Below are 18,374 nucleotides of genomic sequence, written 5' to 3' on the forward strand. Positions count from 1 at the left end.
CGCGGAGCGATGCGCGGGGGCAGCGCACACCCCTCGGCCCTCCCCGCTGACCTCAAGCCAAGGACAGCTCGGCGATCCCGCTGCGCATCGCCACCCCCGGGCCCCGCTGACTGCAGCCAAGCCAGGGCGGCGGCAAGGGCGGCCGGCGAAGCGAGGGGAGAGGGGACTCCTCACCTGAGCCTGTCCCGGGAGGTGTTCGCCGACTCCGCTGCGGGAGGGACGCGGCTCCTGCCTCTCTCCGCTAAGAAGGCTGGCGCGGACAGCCCCAGCCCGGCGAAGTTACACGCCGTCGCGGAGCGGGGCTCCCACCTGCAGCGCCCGTCAGACTCCGGCAGCCGGCACGGCTCGGTTTGGCTCGGCACCGCACGGCTCGGCCCGCCCCCCTCCTCCCCATTGGAGCCGCCGCCGCCCCGCCTCCGCCCGCCCGCCCGGAGCGCCCGCGGGGGCGGCGGTGGGCAGCGCGCTGCGGGACCCTCCTGCCCGCCGAGGTGACGGGCGGGCAGGTGAGGAGTCGTGCGAGGCATCAGCCCCTCTTGCCACCCTACCACGGCCCCTGGTTGGTTGGTTTGGGTTGGTTTTTTTTTGTTGTTGTTTTTTGGGGGGTTTTTTGTTTGTTTTTTTTTTTTTTTTTTTCTTTTCTGGGGGAAGAGGAAAAATACTAAAAGCGGGTCCGTGAGGTTACTTTATGCCAATGTTTCGTGCTGTTGGGCTTACGCGGAGCTCGTTGCCGCAGCAGGCGCTGAGAGAGGCTTTGATGCGGACGCTGCCGCCCGGTCCGAACCATCTGAACATGGTCACTAATGCTCCGAGCAGGCAGCGGCAGCTCAGGCTGGATGTCACAGGGTGAGTAGTCCGTGACAGATCCAGGGAAACCACAAACTTTTGTGCAGCAGCTAGAGGATAGGGCTGGTTGGACTTTCCGGGGGCTTCCTGAGCAACGCTGCCCGCAAAAAACCGTGAGCATCTCATCCTTTTAGCCTGCTTCCCTCAACAGCCCGCAGCAATCTCTGGCTTTTTTGGGTTGTTTTGTTTTTCTATTTAAATTATAGGTAACCCCTTCACAAGTGCACTCTAGACACACAGAAGGACAGCATTTGCAAGCTGTGGGACAGAAACAAGAGTGCAGTTGCACTGGGGGTAGTTTGGAAAAGCAGTTTCCAAATAGTGGAATTTCCCCCTTAGATTTGGGAGCAACCACTCTGAAATTCTGGGGGAAGTGAGGTTGCAGTTCCTGGGAACACAGCTGTCTCAGGATGAGAAATTTTCAGCCACATTTGAAGGTGATGGGAATAGCCATACAAAAGTGAGAATTTCCTGGATCACAGCAGACTGAGGAAGAACCAGAACCACCCTCAGCTGACTTGTCTTTGGCAAAATGGTATTGAGATGTCCTCCCAGACAAGCGGAAGACTGTTCCCAGACCAGGAGCTTTGGGTGTCATGCCTAAGTCATTAACACCAAGATTATACCTGACCCTGCCAAGGTCTGTAAATCACGCCGAGGCTGACTTATCCCCTGTGGGAGGCAGCCAGAATTGCTGCATTTAGAAAGCTTGCTGGCTACGTAGTGCCCAGCAAATCCCTCTGCTCGGCAGCAGGGAAGGCCGTCTCCCTTCCCGGAGGCAAGCGACAGGGCAGGGAGGGCTGTGTCCCAAAGGCCGCGGTGCAAAGCCCCGGTAGGAAGGGCTGTGCCGTCCCTTGGCGTGCGGCCAGCAGCCCCTACTGGCACCTCTGCCTGAAGTTTGCCCACAGTGCAAATAATTGCTGAGATCCATCACATGTAGTCTTAAGAGTTCAAAGGATACCGTGGGGCAGAGCTCCCTGGGAGGCGAGGCACGGTGTGCCAGCTGTCAGTGGCAAAGGTTGAAGTTCCAATGGGGAAATTTTTGTTCAGCACATGAGATAATTTTCTGTGATAAGTTATACTTAGGTCGACTCAGCAAGAACATCCTGCTATTGAAGGGAGTTGCGTGGCAAGCAGATTTCCTGGGCGCCTGCATTTTTGGGTTTTTTGGTTGTTTTTGTTTTGGTTTTGTTTTTTTGTTTGTTTGGGGGGTTTTTTATGTTGTTATTGTTTTTAAACTGTGGATCTCTGTACAGCTATTGACTTTTACAGCTTTGCAAATTGTTATGCCAGAGGTGTACAGGACGAGGTGAGTGAGTTGGGACACGACCCTGGCCGATGCATCAGCAGGAATCCAGTGATGTCGGCGGAGACACGGCTCCAGCTGGGAATGGTGAGGCCAGGCTGTCCAGCAGGAGCACAGCTGTGAGGCAAGCTGTGAGGCTGTGAGCAGGGAAGTGGCTTTGTCATGCCACACAGATTTCCACTAGTGTTTGTGGAATGGACTGACAGTGCACCCCACAATATAAGGGGTTTCTTATCCCTGCTAAGGTCGTGGTGGACTCTAGGAAGGAGCCACGTGTGTAGAACAAGTGCTGTAAAGCGAGTGCTGTGTTTGGGAAGGTGCCTGGGGGAAGCTGGTGCATTGCCAGGGTGGCAGCAGGTACCTGGGGATTTGGGGGACCTGGCTTCAGGTAATTCGTAAGCAATTGCCCAGCCCTGGGACAAAATGGCTGAAGAGTGTTTTGTTCCGCTGATGTGGGAAAAGGCCGCGCCAGTCCCTGTCGGAGAGGCATTAATTAAAGGAACTAATGGCGAGTTCCTAAAATATCTATCGGAGTGATCAGGATGTCTGCTGAGAGAAATCTGACTTGCTGGGCTTCAAGTTGTGCCAAGTCATTGTATTCATCAGGAAATGAGGGTGTTCTGGGGCAGGTAAAACAGAAATAAATCACGCTGACCCTCCTCTGGTGCTTTCTGCTCCTATTTCCAAAGCCACGTTTCAGGAGGTGGCTTACATACATTTGTTACATCGTTACTTAATAGGATGTACCAGCTCTAAGCCTTTTTTTTTCTTCTTATATTGTAGTTAATGCTTTTAGCACATTTCATAGGAGTCTCTCCTTACTAAAATTACCATCCTAAGCACCCCTTTCTGAAACTCGCCTGCCAAGTATTCCCTGCAAAGTCTGCATTAGAAGAATGTTAATCTGATTTACAGTAACCTGACATGACAACTTGTGGTAATAGGTGATAAAAAGTTGAAACCTTGCTTCAGAGAGGATGTTCATCTCTGACCATGACATGAACGCAGGTTGTCCCAGGGGGCTGGATCAGAAGAGCACAGAGCCTGTGAGCACAGGGTGATGAATGAAGGGAAGAATTTGCAGCATCACTCCAAAGAGCCATTTACACCAGAGAGCATCATTATTTCCACATATTTCAGCAGTTCCTAGTGTGGTCTGGCCTCATATATCCAAACTTTTATGGGCCCTCTGTATTACTGGTGTGGCAGTGGTGGGTTTTTTACTTTAAATGAACACAATTAATAATGCTTCATCTGCCACTGCTTATTAACACACTTCCAGGAGATCAAGTGGTGGGAGAGGGGCTGGTGGCAACTGAACTTCATATACTGAAGGAGAAGTCCAACATTTTCCTGAGGTCTGTGCTCTGAGGGTTAGGCCAGAGGTGCAGATTTGCAGTTAAGTTTAGGTTCACATAAAAGTGGCAATGGATGCTATAGTAATACACCATGCAGATGGTGTTTTCTTTGCAGAAAGAAAACACCTGCATCCCCACCATCACTGCCACATCAGCCAGCACACGGGCTATTGGCATCCTCTGGGCCATCCCAGGGGCATCCTGCAGACCTTCCACCATGGCACTGATCCTCACTGCTGTGCCATGGCAATATGTTCCTGAAAAATATCCTGGTGTGACAACTCACCTGCTTACAGCAAAATCCAAGAGCCCTTGTTCAAATGCTCCATTTCTAGTAAAGGAAACTCTACACCACAGAAGCAGCTTTGTCCCTGCCTGGTCATTTTAAATTGGGGTTTGTTAGAGGGACAGGGGCAGTGTTTGTTACTATTTGCCAGTCCCTGAGGATTGCTTTCAAGTTGGAGACCATTATTACCTGAGATTAGAGCTATGACCAGCTTTATTTTTATACCATCATCAGTGCACATGATGTTTAAAGACAAAAAGACAGGAAGAGCATCCCTTCCCCAGCTAATATACAGTTTGGTGACTGAAAGAGATTTATTGAAATCAATGTGCACTTTGCCATCGATTTCTTTGTGCAGTGAGGCCTCCTTTAAAGCTTGTCAGCTTTTTCTTGTAAAGCTGAAATGAGACTAACCTGATGTATCAACAGTGAGTAGTTTGAAGTGATACTTCTCTTTCTCTCTCTTTCTGTGTCTTTTACTCTCCAGGCTTCTGAGACACCACAAAATAACTTTTATTTAAAATTGTATTTATCACATTTACTGAAGGTGTCCAAACTGCCTAAAGAAATAAAAACTGCATGCGAAATTCAATTTAGCATTGGCAGGGGACTTGACCAGATGAACTAACTGGTCGTTTATAGCTAGCTATGACTATAATTGCATGTCCACATCATGCTGTTTAAAATTTTAAATTCAACCCACACCATATTTTCATTCAGTGAAAAGAATTTACTTTAGCCTCATTCTTTGCCCATGTCAGGAGAGCAATTTTTCACTGCTGATAAGATAATGTCATTTTTTTGTTTTAAAATTGCAAATGAAAAAGCCATTTCTATGTCTTCTGAGCTTTTATTTATTGATTGCTTCATTATTTAGGGAATAATTTCAATTAATTTTATAATAATAACCATCTGTAGTGCATATCTATCAAATTGTACAGAAAAGACTTTAAATAAACTATTGTGAATTATGGTCTTGTCATAATGTCATGAAATGCTGCTTTTTCAGCCTCTGTAGCTTGACCCCTAAAAGGAATAGCAAGAAATACATTATTTGACATTTTAAGTGGACTGACAGGCTTCTGCAATGAGGTGACCTGCTCAGTGGATGAAAGGAGAGCAATGGACATTGTTTACCCTGAAACATTTCAAGGTAAGAAAGGCATTTGACATTATTTCCTGTAAGACCCTTACAAATAAGGGTCAATATATACATTAGGTAAAAGGACAGTGAGGTGGACTGAAAACTGTCTGAATGACCAGGTCCGGAGTGTTGTGGTCAATGGCAGTAGGTCCAGTTGAGGACAAGTCCCAAGCACACAAGGGCTCAGTGTTGGGGGCCAGCACCTGGTAACCTCTCCATTAATGATTAGGATGATGGGACAGAATACAACTTTGCAGATGAGACAAAATTGGGAGGAGTAGCAGATACACCAAAAGGTTGTGTGGCCATCCAGAAGGACCTTGACAGGCTGGAGAAATGGGCAGGTAAGAAGTTCATGCACCTCAATATGAAGAAATTGCAAAGTCTTGTAACTAGAGAGGATCAACCCAAGCACCAGTGCAGGCTGGGGGTTGGTCAGCTGGATCAACCGGGGGGTTCTGATGGGCCTGGAGGTTCTGATGTATGTGAGCAGCCAGCAATGTGACCTTCACTGCAGCAGCTGGCCCTTGCTGCAAAGATGGTCAGTGCACCTTGGGCTGCATGACAAGGAGTGTAGCCAGCAGGCCAGGGACAGTGATCCTTCCCCTCTGGTCAGCACTGGTGAGGCCACAGTTGGAGTGCTGGGTCCAGCTCTGGGGTCCCCAATATAGGAAAGATACTGACGTACTGTAGAGAGGTCCAGCTAATGGCCCTAAAGATCATTTATGCATCTGAGTTTTTGAAGTGGCAGGAGAGGCTCAGAGAGCTGGGGTTGCTCAGTCTGGTGAAGAGAAAGGGCGTCTTACATATGTATGTCAATACCTGATGGGAAGGAACAAAGATGAGACAGACAGGATATCTTCAGTGATTCTCAGTGCCAGGACAAGAGGCAGCTGGCACAAATTAAATCACAAAGAATTCCATCTGAACACAAAACCCCCATATTTTTTACAGTGATGGCAGTCAAACACTGGCTCAGGTTGCCCAGAGAAGTTGTGGAGTCTCCCTCCTTGAAAATATTTAAAAGCCATCTGGACAGGGCCTTGGGCAATCTGCTGTAGGTGTCCCTGCTTGAGCAGGCGGGTTGGACAAGGTGACCTCCAGAGGTCCTTTCCAACCTCAGCCACTCTGTGATTCTGTGAGTAATTCAGACACCACACAGAGCACATTCTTCCTACTTCTCAATGAGAAAACAGCAAATGGCTCCACTGCAATTCCATTTTCTGACTTTGATGAACGGAAATATGTTACGCATCATTAACAACATGCCAGCATATTAAAACCATATTATGCTTGTAAAATAAAGAGCTTTTTTTTTTCATCCATTGCCATCAAATTTATTTCTGAGTTAATCTGAAAAATTAAATAAGTCCACATGGATCTCCCAGTTAGTCTTGCCAAGTATGTATATTCTTTAGTTTCGAATGAAAATACTTGTGTTCAAAGTTTGAGATGGAACACATACACTCCCGTGTTTCGAATTAAAACAAACTAGATGATTTTCAATCAGAAAGCTGTGTCAAAGTGAAGGAGATGGCAGTATTGCAGATTGGCCATTCTGCCTTATAATGGCTCATCAGTCCAGGCCAAAAGTGCAGTAAAACCAGAGAAACATCTGTCCTTGGTCTGGTTGACGTAAATATGCAGGAGGCATATTGTGTTTTTGGACAAAACTGGTGGCTGCCTTCAAATGTGAAGTCTGGACAATCCCAGACCACACTGAAATGGAAGGGCATGCTGGTCGTCTTTCTTTTAGATGAAATGAAGGAGGAATTAAAGTCTCATTTATTTAGTGGTAATTGAAACAAGACAAGCCACCGCCCAAGGTGCAACACAATATAGGAAGGCTGGATTGAAAGCTCTGCCATGCGGCTAGAGGGATTTTGCTGGAAATTGGTTGCAAAACCGGGAAATGGGGCATTGATTTGGTTGAAGCTTTGCATTAGCTTGTGGGTAGAAAGAAGCACAAACCAAGCAGGCAACCAGACAGGCAGAGTATGTGTGTGGCCCCAGAAAGGTAGCCAAGAACAAATGACTTTTTTTTCTTTCCAACCCTGAAAAGCCCAGAAAAAGATCTCACAAACAGGAAGACAGCTTCTAACTATCTGTGTTTCAGTGGAAAAAATATTTCTATTTTAACAAACAGATTTTCCCCAATTTGTAAAACAATGTCAACTTGAAGTAACCGCTGAACTCCGTGAACTTTTGCTTCCTGCAAGGAGCAGCCTTATCTAACTGCAACACCATATAACCTACAGCACTTAAATCAGTCTTCCATAAAGCAGGCTGGAGTCCAACCCTGTTGTCAATTAGACCTCCGCTCACAAAACAGACTGAAAAAGATGTGTATTGCAGCCTTGGAGCAATTCAGCTTCTCCCATAAAGTTATGAAACCTTTCTTCCTTTAGGGATAAACAGTAAAGCAACATCTAATTTGTATGAATAACCCTTTCAGCTGCTTAAATACTTCCAGTCTGATGAATTTTTAAGCTGTTCTGATTTCTCTGAATGTATTAATCCTCCACACCTATTATTTTAATGCAAACAGTGGATCATGTCATGCTACTATGTTTCACATTTCCTATTGCACTTTTTTGAAGAATTGTGATTTGACATCTTTTGCAAAGTGGCAAAATATCATCCAGCTATCCTGTAGGTGGTTCTCCAGGTAAGGTTTTTTTTTGTCTAAAGGTCTGTGGCATGGAAAAATATTCACTTGCTGACAAAGCTGTTCAGTCTACTTACGGTTCTTGTTGAACTGAGAATTTTCAGAAATGCGTAATGGTGCATGGACTGTGGTTTTTTCTGTGCCAACTCCATCTCTAAATGCAATGCCATTTGTGTACAGAGCTATCCAGATGTGTGTCACAGCTTGATTTCCTGAGGCTGTCTAGGGAAATGCTTCAAGAGAAGCACTGCTCTCTACCCCAGTGACATGAAAAATCCCTTCAGGATGCTATGCAGTACCAGAGCAGCAAAGCCTCATTACGTTTGCTTTTAATGTGTCCCTTTTCAGTTTGTTGAAAATCCATCCTTTCTTCTGATATGTGCATGAAGCTCACATAAAATGCTTTTTGTCATGTCTGACTAAACCTTTTTTAATTTGATGCTGGAAATTATGCTTCTGTACTCTTAGCTGGCTGTTTGTAATTTGGGCTTTTTCACTGATACAACAAAAATAGCTCCAATCTGAAGGTGAAAATTCTAGCCTGCATTTCTGTGCCAACACTCACAGAAGAAGTCTAGCAACGCAGGGGGATACAAACATATGCCTTAATCCTCTGAATGAACAGGTGCCTCATAGTTAAAGACAGATGAATACTTATTTGGAATATTATTTGGCATATCCACTGTAGGCCACTGCCTCTCACCACCCCATTGCAATGCTAAGGACTCATACCTAAAGCACAGCATGGCAGCTCTCCCATTTTTGTCTTCGCGTGCACCTGGTTTGTGCCAAGGTCTGAGTTGGGAAGGGTACATAGCTCTCAGAAGTGAGAGGTAAGCTTTGACACGTAGGGAGAGGGGAGGAGAGGTAGAAGGATTCAGATCCTCAGGAGTTTGGGATGAGTCTACAGATTGAAATCTTACAAACATTTGCAAGCTGCAGATTCCCTTGGATTCTTGTGGGTTTTTTTCTTCTCTCTCTTTTCTTTCTTCCTTTTTTTTTGTTTTTATTGACAATGTATTAGGTATTAGGTGTTTATAATCTCACTTTGCTATAGTTGGGAATGAGAGCTAGTTCCAAGGCAGGTGCTGTGATTTGTGGGGCTTGCCCTGCTCTGCCAAGACTGTGCTCCCCCTCTCACAATCTCTGGCCACATCTCCCGCTGTGTGGCCCTCATAGGACAGCCTCCAGCCAGATAGGCACTGCATCTGCTGACATAGGTGGGCTAGGATGGATGTGGAGAGCCAGGTCCAGCTGTAGGTAAGGCTGGGTTTGTTTGGATGTGAGCTGCCAGAAGCCTAAGAAGACATTAAGCAGAGCATGCTTGTGTAGTTACCTTTTCACTATTTTCTTTTAAAGCTCTGTCTTTTACAGTTGAAAAAGTAAAGATGATAAGTGAACTGAAAACATTCTGAGGATCAGAAAATTTGTAAAGGTGCTTCCTTACAGCCTTTATATTATGGCTATGTCATTCCTCAATGACACCTACAGTTACTGTGACAGTTACTGTTAAAACTACTTAGATTATTGTATGTGATTTAGCAGCATGGATCATGGATTGATTGCTAAAGAATCATTGCACATACTTAAGATTCATAATCTGCAGGGCATGTTATATGCAAAAAATAAAAAAAACGCTTCAAGCAGAGCTGTATAATGAACTTACATGTGTTTTCAGACCACACTATTATCCCTCATTAGACCACGGATTTCAAATTCTGGAGAGGAGGGGTTAAACTTCATAACAGCTGCAAAAGTTATCACAAGACAAGTGGTACATATATCATTAAAAAAATCCAGAAAATCAGTTCATCCCTTTCACAGTGACTGAAAGAGAGAAGATGGTAGTTCCTTAGTGAGGTAACGTTTATCTTGGGTAAGTATCAACAAGAAATCTGATTTTAATATAATTTTCAATTTTAACTAAGAGGATCAAAACTAATGATTAAAATAGTACCTCAAATAGACTTCTTACTTATTACAGTAAAAAAAAAGATTATTAACATTCATGAGGGCCCTACTTAAAAAAAAAAAAAGACTTTGAATGAGCTGAAAGATAAGATAGATCCTGCAAACAATAGGTAATGCATTAAGAAATACAGAATAGCATCAACTAGACTCAATAACTACAAATATGTTGACATATTTAACTGCTTTTATGCAATTTATTAACTCCACACACTAAAATAAAATGCACACAACTGCAAAAACAGCAGAATGGTTATGTCTAAGTTCAGTAATTCTTTAACACCTGTAGCATCATTCTTAATCATATGAGTGGAGGAAAATAGCTTTTCATAACTGAGGGCCTAATTTTTCAAGTGGAAAGACAATGAAGCCTTAAGCAAAGGATACAGCCTGTCCTCTGTGGAGTCTTGGCCCAACAAAACAGCAATTAGCTTTAATTATGACTTCTAGCATGGATATTAATGTGGAGAATAGGCATAAAAATATTTCAAGCTACGCAGCCAAACCCTACCTGTAAATAATGTTAGGTTTATGGGTGAGACTGAATGGTTATTTCTTGTGGTCATCACTCTAGTGAGACAACTGAAAAGAGAGTATAAAGAGCAGATGACTTGTACACAAGGATATTAGGGATATTAGCAATGCAGGAAGGGTCATACGTTTGCTGACTTCTGAGTGTTACTTGTATGCAGACTAGAGAATATGTTAAATCCTTAAAGAATAAAATTAATATACTTCTCCATATATGTATTATTTTAGTGAAAGCCACAACTTCTTCTATGAATTATTTATGTCATTCAGTCCCACTACACTATACCTTACACACGTAATCTAGCAGGCTGTCTTGCTTGCAGCAGTTAAGACTTGTTTCATCAGTATGTTATTCACAAATGAATTTATATTCTGAAAATCCTTCCAAACTGCTTGCAACCACACCTGCCACCCCATGTCATACATGCCATATGCCAGAATCATGGGTAGTGTAAAAGGGTGTGTGGCGCTGATTTTGGTGGAGGCCCCACAATCTGCCCTGGTAGGGAACAGAGCCTGACTCCTGTGCAGAAACCTAGAAAGCCACTGAAAAGTGGGATCAGCAGCTTGGGAAGAAGATCATTCATGTGGTTTATGTGTCACCATTTCTCTGATAAGCCTGTGACACTTCAGAGGATGTATTGTGCCTTCAAAGGTAATATTAGAGTCAAACTTGTCAGTTCACGTTTACTCCATGACCTTTTATCTTGATAACAGGAACATGCATATTTTTATGTTGTTTATGAAACTTTTTTTTAATATGTTTTACATTCTTTTGATAACATTATGGGCAATTTTAATCCTCAAGCACCTTGCTCACTAAAGCATCTAAAGGAATGAAATTACTTTTATATACAATCATTAAGTGCTCCCCTCTATGAAAACATTATGGACTAGATTGCATGCCTACAATGAAGCTAATAAAGCAGATTATTGGAACAGGATTTGAGATTTTAATTCAGATTTATAATAAACAGAAGGAAAACAGCTAATGATACTGACCATCAAAGGTTACTGTGATACAAGATAAAGACTAAGGGAGAGTTCAACCAGCTGAGGGGCTTTCCATCAGAACAAAGATGAATTTGTGATGCTATGGACTGTTGCAGCCTAAACAGGGTAATTTTTCCAAAGTCTTACACAGAAACTTTCCATTTATGTTGCATTAAAGCATTCTACATCAATGTCAGAGATTTATAAGAATTGCATGATTTTGGTGTCCATAATCTTTTTTAAAGTAAGTCAGTACACAGAGAGAAAATCCTATGGAAGGACCTTCATTAACATGAAGTAAGAAGGATGTTGCAGTAAAAGTAAGTAGAAGTTCAACTGTCCAGCAAATTTTGTTGTTTAGAAATGGGTTTTTTTGTTGTTGTTTTTGGGTTTTTTGGGGTTTTTTTTCTGAAAAATCAAAGTGGTCATGAATGAAATGCAAAATTGAAAAAAAAATCAATGGCATTCCTTGGCAAAATCATTCCATTTATTAACAGGGGAGAAACATCTCAGAATTAAAGATTTGACAGCACAGACTCAATATTCTTAACTTCAGAATTCTATAATTAAAACTGTAGATTTATAACCTCAGTCCTACAGACTTATCTCTAGAAAATGCTATCAAAAGACAAGACAATAAACTACGATAATTCATTATCCATTTTTATCTGTCCCTCAGTTTAACTGTATTTTGGTCTAGAAAACATTACCATTTCAGAATTAAAAGAGTGCCTCAGAATTGTAGATATAATCTGTTTTATCTTGCTTCTCAGCAGAAAACCATCAGCAATTGCTCCTAAAGTATTTCAAATTTTGTTCAAGCTGGTGACTGGCTGATGTGGCTGATGCAGACACTGATGGCTGAGCTCAGACTTGAGAGAGGTGAATATTGTGCTGTCAGACCCAAATGCAATTTCCCTCACTGTACTCCAGACCCAAACTAGGTCCCAGTAAATAATTAATCCCATGGAAAACTCTAAAACCTCAGGGATGTGAGACATGGGTTTGGATGTCTCCAATTTCCTTTGAACAATAATCCTTCGGGATTGAAGAGTAGCAGGAACTGCTCGGCACAACCAAATGCATCCTGCAGGCTGCAGATCATCTCCCATATGGATGTGATAGGAGGGACATTGGTCTTTAGGACATAGAGAGATAAGGAATGTTTCCAAACCCAGTGCATGCTTCCTGTAAAATGGAAAACCTTATCTCCTCTGGTTATTAAGCAAACAGCATGTCTGAGTAACTCTTACCAGGATGATGATGATGCTGGTGGTTGGTTCTTTTTTTTTTTTTTTTCTTCTGAATAGAAATACGGCTCTTCTCACTAGTCTTGATTAATTCAACCATGTAAAAATGATAATAAAATAGCATGTGTTAAAAAAGAAAAGTGAATAAGTAAAATAAAGAAAATACATCTGAATTCTCTTTACTAGAAGTTTAGGTGAATACTAACTGGTACCTAAGAGGTTTCTGTTCCTTATCTATTACAAATGCTACTGTTCATTTTCTCAAAATGGCTTTCTTTGAAAAATTTGCAATAATTATTTAAGAACTATGTTTTCATTAAAAATTCCACCAGTGAACTTTGGTACTGCTGGTAAACACAAACATGAGGTTTTTGGGAATTTTTTTTTTTTCGAAGACCAACAAATAGCCATTGCAATCCCTCATCTGTCCAGACAATATGTACTTTTCCTTTTGCTAAAGTCGACCTCATCCAGTTCTGCACTGCATTTACCTGAGGTAGCCTTACAACTGCCTACAATCATCTCTGGGTGTCTCCAGCTTTCAGGATGGCAGAGGTTAATATGACTCAGCTACTTCCTGGCCAGCATTTTTTGCTCCTTGCTAAATAAATAATGCAGTAACCATATTAGTTCCTCTAATTTCTACATTTAAGCAATTTTTTTTTTCTAGAATATGTTTTGTATTATATATTTTCTTTATATATTTATTCAAATGGAAAGAAAGACAAGTGAGAAAAAAAAAGTCCCTTTTATAGTAGCTGAATGAAGTACAATTACAGTAGCATACATCGGTAGAATAAAAAGTACATTCATTTTTTATTTTGATTAGTAGACCATTTGCAGGAAGAAATAATTTATTAGAGAAAAGCTATATCAGGTAAAAGATACTTTCTTGGTTAAAATTTTCTCATATTTTCAGTGTAAATGGTTTTCAAAGTGGAAACCTCATCATGTTGCTTTATGCATACTCTCTGAGCCAAGGGAAGGACTTTTCAAAGAGTCTCCAAATACTTTTTCACTTTAGCACAGACCTCTACCATTGTTACTCTCTTTATGGATGAAAACCTTATTCAAGGATGAGAAATGTTTCCACTGAAATCACTTATCAAATAATAAGCCATTAGTGTGTTTTCTTTCTGGAAGGGATGGTGCCAAGTAAATTCCTTTCATTATAGGTCAGGTATCACCAGTACTAAGAGCCTTGGACATAGTTTTTAAATGCTTTGATGGATCTATATCAATGTATTTTCTACCACTGAGGACTTCAGAGATCTCAGCTCATCAAAATGTATTTATTCATCTCAGCTTGCCCGTTCAGCTCCTGTTCAGGCCTCTTCTTCACAGGAGAACTTCACTGAACAGTCAAAGGACATGGGAACAAAGAGAAGGGTTTTGTTTGTTTGTTTATAATTTTCCTTTGTGAGATCCCCCAGGAGCAGAAAAGAAAATAGTTCACAGTCTGGTAAGATCAGAACTGCAAAAGTATTTGCAGCATGGCACACAATAAAGCATTGCCTGCTTGGAAATACTGCACATCCAGCCAGCAGCATCCTGTGAGACTCACAGATGAGCTCCAGATCCCGCCACAGACTTGCTCTGGGAGCTAAGATTCCACTCACCTCTGGAGACTATTTTTCCCTAGAGAGGCTTAAGATCTGATCCATTACAGAATATCTGGTTATTTTTCTAATTTTTTCCTCTATGAATGGGTAGTTTTTTAAATAGTACTTTGAATTTTGAGTTGGTTTTCATTCCCACTGACAATGCTAGTATCCAACTAAACTTTTATTTATTTTACAAGTCTGTTTTCTTTAATCTTGTCATGGAGCAGACAACTAATTCTCTCCTTCTGGATGGCTGCAATGAGACCACACATTCTCCACTCTGAGCATCAGCAGACTGGAAAGAGATGAAAAGGCATAACAAGAACAAAATACTGTTAGAAGTCCAACACTGTTTCCATCTGAATTGTTCTCTTATGGTTCCTCACCAAGTTCCTCACCAGAGATCTTTGGTCTCTGTGCACTGACTATAAATCTTTTTTTTTCTTTTTTTTCTTTTTTTTTTTTTTTTTTCCTTTTTTTTTTTTTTTTGATTGGTGTATCATTCTAAAAGTGATGGCAAAGCTGCATCCAAAGAGCTATCAATTAGCTCTTGGAGGTAGCCTAAAACCAGCAGTAGCCCACACTATAGCTTTTGGTTGAGACACCAAGTTCAGACGAGGAGATATTTAGCTGCTCAACCTAAGTGAATAGAGGACCTCTTTGGAGTAGCAAATAAGAGCATTTTTGAAGTTATATGCCAGCTATATGGGAGATAAAGTCCTTATGCTAATGTGCTCATTGATTAGTTGTTTCTGAAATCACAACTGTTTGAAGTCTGCAGTGGGTACCAGTGAAAACCGTGCCTTCCCTTTTTCGAGCGAATTGTTGAGTTGGAAAACTTTGGAACAACTACACAGACTGCAGTGGTCTACATTTTAAAGGGAATTGCAATTTGAATCTCACCTAGAGATTATTCTTAGTGAACACTCATGTTTCCTGATTTGAAAGTATTCCTGAAATACTACGAAGTATTCCATTTGATTTTGGCAGCAGTGATACTATCTAAAGGACAGAGACAATGTGGTTAGTACAGCTGCCTTGACATCTGAAGCTCTCTTTTATCTTCCTGTCTAAGATGACATCATCAGGGAGACATTTTTTGTAACCAATGTCTCACCTGAACCTCTGGAAAGAAAGCTATAGTTCAGAGACTTGGTGGTTCATTTTGCTCCATTTGCACAGTTCTTGGGGCAGTTGTTTATTCATCTATTGATGCAAGAGACAGCAGAGAATCAGTCTAAAGTATCATCAACTGCTGCCATCTCTGAAGTCCAGTGTAATTCACATTAATATGTTTTGCCAACAGGAATTTAGATACAGCCTTTCTTGTCAGGACTGCAACTTTAGCTCAGGTTACTGAGCTAGATTAATGTGTAATGTAGCTCTTACCTCAGACCCATGATCTCAAGAGATAAATTCTATAATATAGTTTGATATTTTAAGGACACTGCCATCACCTGGAAAAGCAATGGCAACCACTCAGAGAAGTAATGGATTGCAATGCAAGATTCCTGTGGTGATCAGTGGAGGACCCATGAGGATGGGTGCTCTGTTCACAGATTCTTCAGGTTGCAATTCTTACTTTGGACACATACCTCTGCCAGCAGTCAAAGTTAGGTGTCTGTGCCTTTCCTCAAGCAGCCTTGGCTGCTGCTTCTGGATCTGTCTCTCCTATTGACCAATGTTATATTTGGGATCAGATCTGCCTGGGACAGATGTCACCTTGTGTCATGGGCAGAACCATTCACATACTGGCTACAGACATCTTCAGGAGCTGTGTGGGAGCTCAGCTTGCTCCAGCCACAGGACCTGCTTTGGCACACGAGCTGCCATGCATGGGCACCCTTTGGGCAAGGCAGCAGACAGAAAGGCCAGAATTGTGCACTTCCGACCACAGGGTTTTCAGGGGGATCCAACTCTTCAGCAGTAAACTGCCATACTATGGCTGTGGATATTGTCTACCTAGACTTTTGTAAAGCTTTTGACACTGTTTCCTACAACATTCTTATGGAGCAACCGACTTCTGATGGATTAAGATGGATGTTCACACCTTCACCAACTTCACTGCCCTTCTATCAAGACCAAGTGCTGGGTCCTGCACCCCCTGCAGAACCACAGTCTGGGGGCAGAGTGGCTGGAAATTTGCCTGGGGGAAAAGGACCTTGGGGAGCTGGTCAGCAGTGGCTGAATATAAGCCAGTGTGTGCTCAGGTGGCCAAGAATGCCAATGGCATCCTGGCTGTGTCAGCAATAGTGTGGCCAGCAGGGCCAGGGCAGGGGTTTTCCCCTTGTACTCAGCACTGGTGAGACTGCACCTCGAATCCTGTGTTTAGTCTGGGCCCCTCAATTCAGGAGGGTCAATGAGGGGCTGGAGGTGTCTAGAGGAGGACAATGGAGCTGGTGAAGGGTCTGGAGCAGAAGACCTGTGAAAAGTGGCTGAGGGAGCTGGGGTTGTTCAACCTGGAGAAAAGGACCCTCACAAGAGACCGCATTTTTCTCTACAACTAACAGAAAGGAAATTATAATGAGGTGGCAGTCAGCCTCTTTGCCCTAATAACAATCAAAAGGAAAAGAATGAGTGGCCTCAAGTTGTGCCAGGGGAGGTTTAGAAAAACTGCTTCACAAAAAGGATTGTCAGGGCTTGGAACAGGCTGCCCAGGGGAGTGGTGGTCACCTTCCTGGAGGTGTTTAAAAGGTATGTAAATGTGGCACTTGGGGATGTGGTTTAGTGGTGGGCTTGGCAGTGCTGTATTAACAGTTGGACTCAATGATCTTGAAGGTCTTTTCCAACCTTAATGATTCTATGATTCTGTCATGAGTAAGTCTGGAAGTTCAATTTTTATTTGAGACAACCATTGATTCAAGTGTTTCAAACAAAGGTTCTTATCTTCAGCAGGGGAAAAAAAAGAAAAAGCTTTGGGTGAATAGTGAAATAAATCACGAGTTTATTTGCAACTTTTTAACCGCCATTTGCTCAATATGGCCTCTGGCACAGCATGTGCAACAACCAGTGAAAAGTGCTTGTACTGAGGAACCAGCAGCAACTACTCTTCAGACAAATATTTACCCTTATATGTTGCCTCATCTTTCTAGCCAACTTGTTTGTTACCAGCTCTTCAACAAGCTGGAATGAAACTGTCTGAAATGCCATCAGATCCAGATGAACACAATAATGAACATCTTACTGTGTCAAACTGAATGTAAAAAAGAATATTAATATCAGTATTATGTTCAATTAACTTGGTATTAGTTCATGCAAGGAATTGGTCTTCATTTCAACACTGAATTTCATTTACCTTCTCCCAAGCTTTTCAAATGTATCCTAGGCTGTCAGATTGACAATGCTAAATAACTGTAGTAAAAATTGTAGGGAGGACCTGGATGTTTTGGTGACTGGGCACAGGACAGGTGATACATCTGGCACACAGTGAAAAATATGGGAGGTGGTTTGGGAATGCAGTAAAAGCATATTAGCTGGATGTTTCTGTTAGAGTATTCAGTAGCAAAATATTTAATGATGCTGACATTTAAATTGTGATAATTAGATTTCCTAGTTAGCATCACATTGAGAAGAATGGGAACAGTTTATATACTGCTCAGAGCTATTATTTCAGACTGTCTACAAACTTGGATTGGCAAGAATGACCTGGTTCGCATTCTATTTATATATGAGTTTTATTCTGGCATTAATGAAAGCTTAGCTTTTGGATCGCAGTCCTCTTCTATTATGTGGCTCTGTGAGGATGGGAATGACAAAAGGCTTGCTTCCAGCCAAGCTTGGATCTCCCCTAGTGAGATAGTTTCACAAGGCTTTACCTCTGTAAATACTGGTCTGCAAATATGGCCAGGACACCTCCCTTTCAAGGGAAGGGAGGTTATCTGGGTGTCTTAGAAGGTACACTGGGCATTTGAATAGGGAACATTAGCTTTGCAAGAGGATTGTGGGAGAAGCAGAGTAAACGCTTGCCATTATTTCCTCTCCAAGAGTTTTGTCCCCTTGCTGGCAAAAGTTTGCTGCACCAGGCAGAATGGAGAGCCACCCCCACCATGACACGGACCGACAGTCTCCATCTGACAGCCGGTTTTGCTGCCTTGCACAGTAACTGTGGGGCAGCAACCCATGTAAAAAAACGTCTTCTGCTAGCTGACTTTCCCCCCCTCGGGAGTTTTTGCAACAGAACAGCTTTGGTGGATGGGATGAGGGAAGAGTTTATTTTTCTCTTCATTTTAAAACATATTATGCTCATCCTCTTCTTTTTCTCCATTGGGCAGGGAACTGGCCCCCTCATTAACTGTTCTTTTGGCTCATTTGACAAGTGAATTATTTCAGTTTAGATGTCCTCGTCACAGCTTTGGGGGAGGGAGCTTGTCTTCTGAAATGCTGCCTGCAGCCAGCTCACTCCACAGCCAGGTGAGCATGTGCT

General features: G+C 42.5%; 1 protein-coding gene across 1 annotated transcript in view; it reads left to right on the plus strand.

The window, feature by feature from the left end:
- Positions 1-1,253: 1,253 nt before the first annotated feature.
- LOC136290212 (uncharacterized) overlaps positions 1,254-18,374 on the plus strand; it is a 76,839-nt gene continuing 59,718 nt past the window's right edge. The window contains exons 1-3 of the mRNA XM_066184623.1: positions 1,254-1,303; positions 2,116-2,236; positions 5,167-5,281. Coding sequence (XP_066040720.1) covers positions 1,254-1,303; positions 2,116-2,236; positions 5,167-5,281 — 286 coding nt within the window. The remainder of the gene's footprint in view (positions 1,304-2,115; positions 2,237-5,166; positions 5,282-18,374) is intronic.

This window comes from Chamaea fasciata, unplaced genomic scaffold (genome assembly GCF_029207755.1).
Source record: "Chamaea fasciata isolate MVZ Bird 193981 ecotype frontalis unplaced genomic scaffold, bChaFas1.0.hap1 SCAF_1, whole genome shotgun sequence".
NCBI lineage: Eukaryota > Metazoa > Chordata > Aves > Passeriformes > Sylviidae > Chamaea > Chamaea fasciata.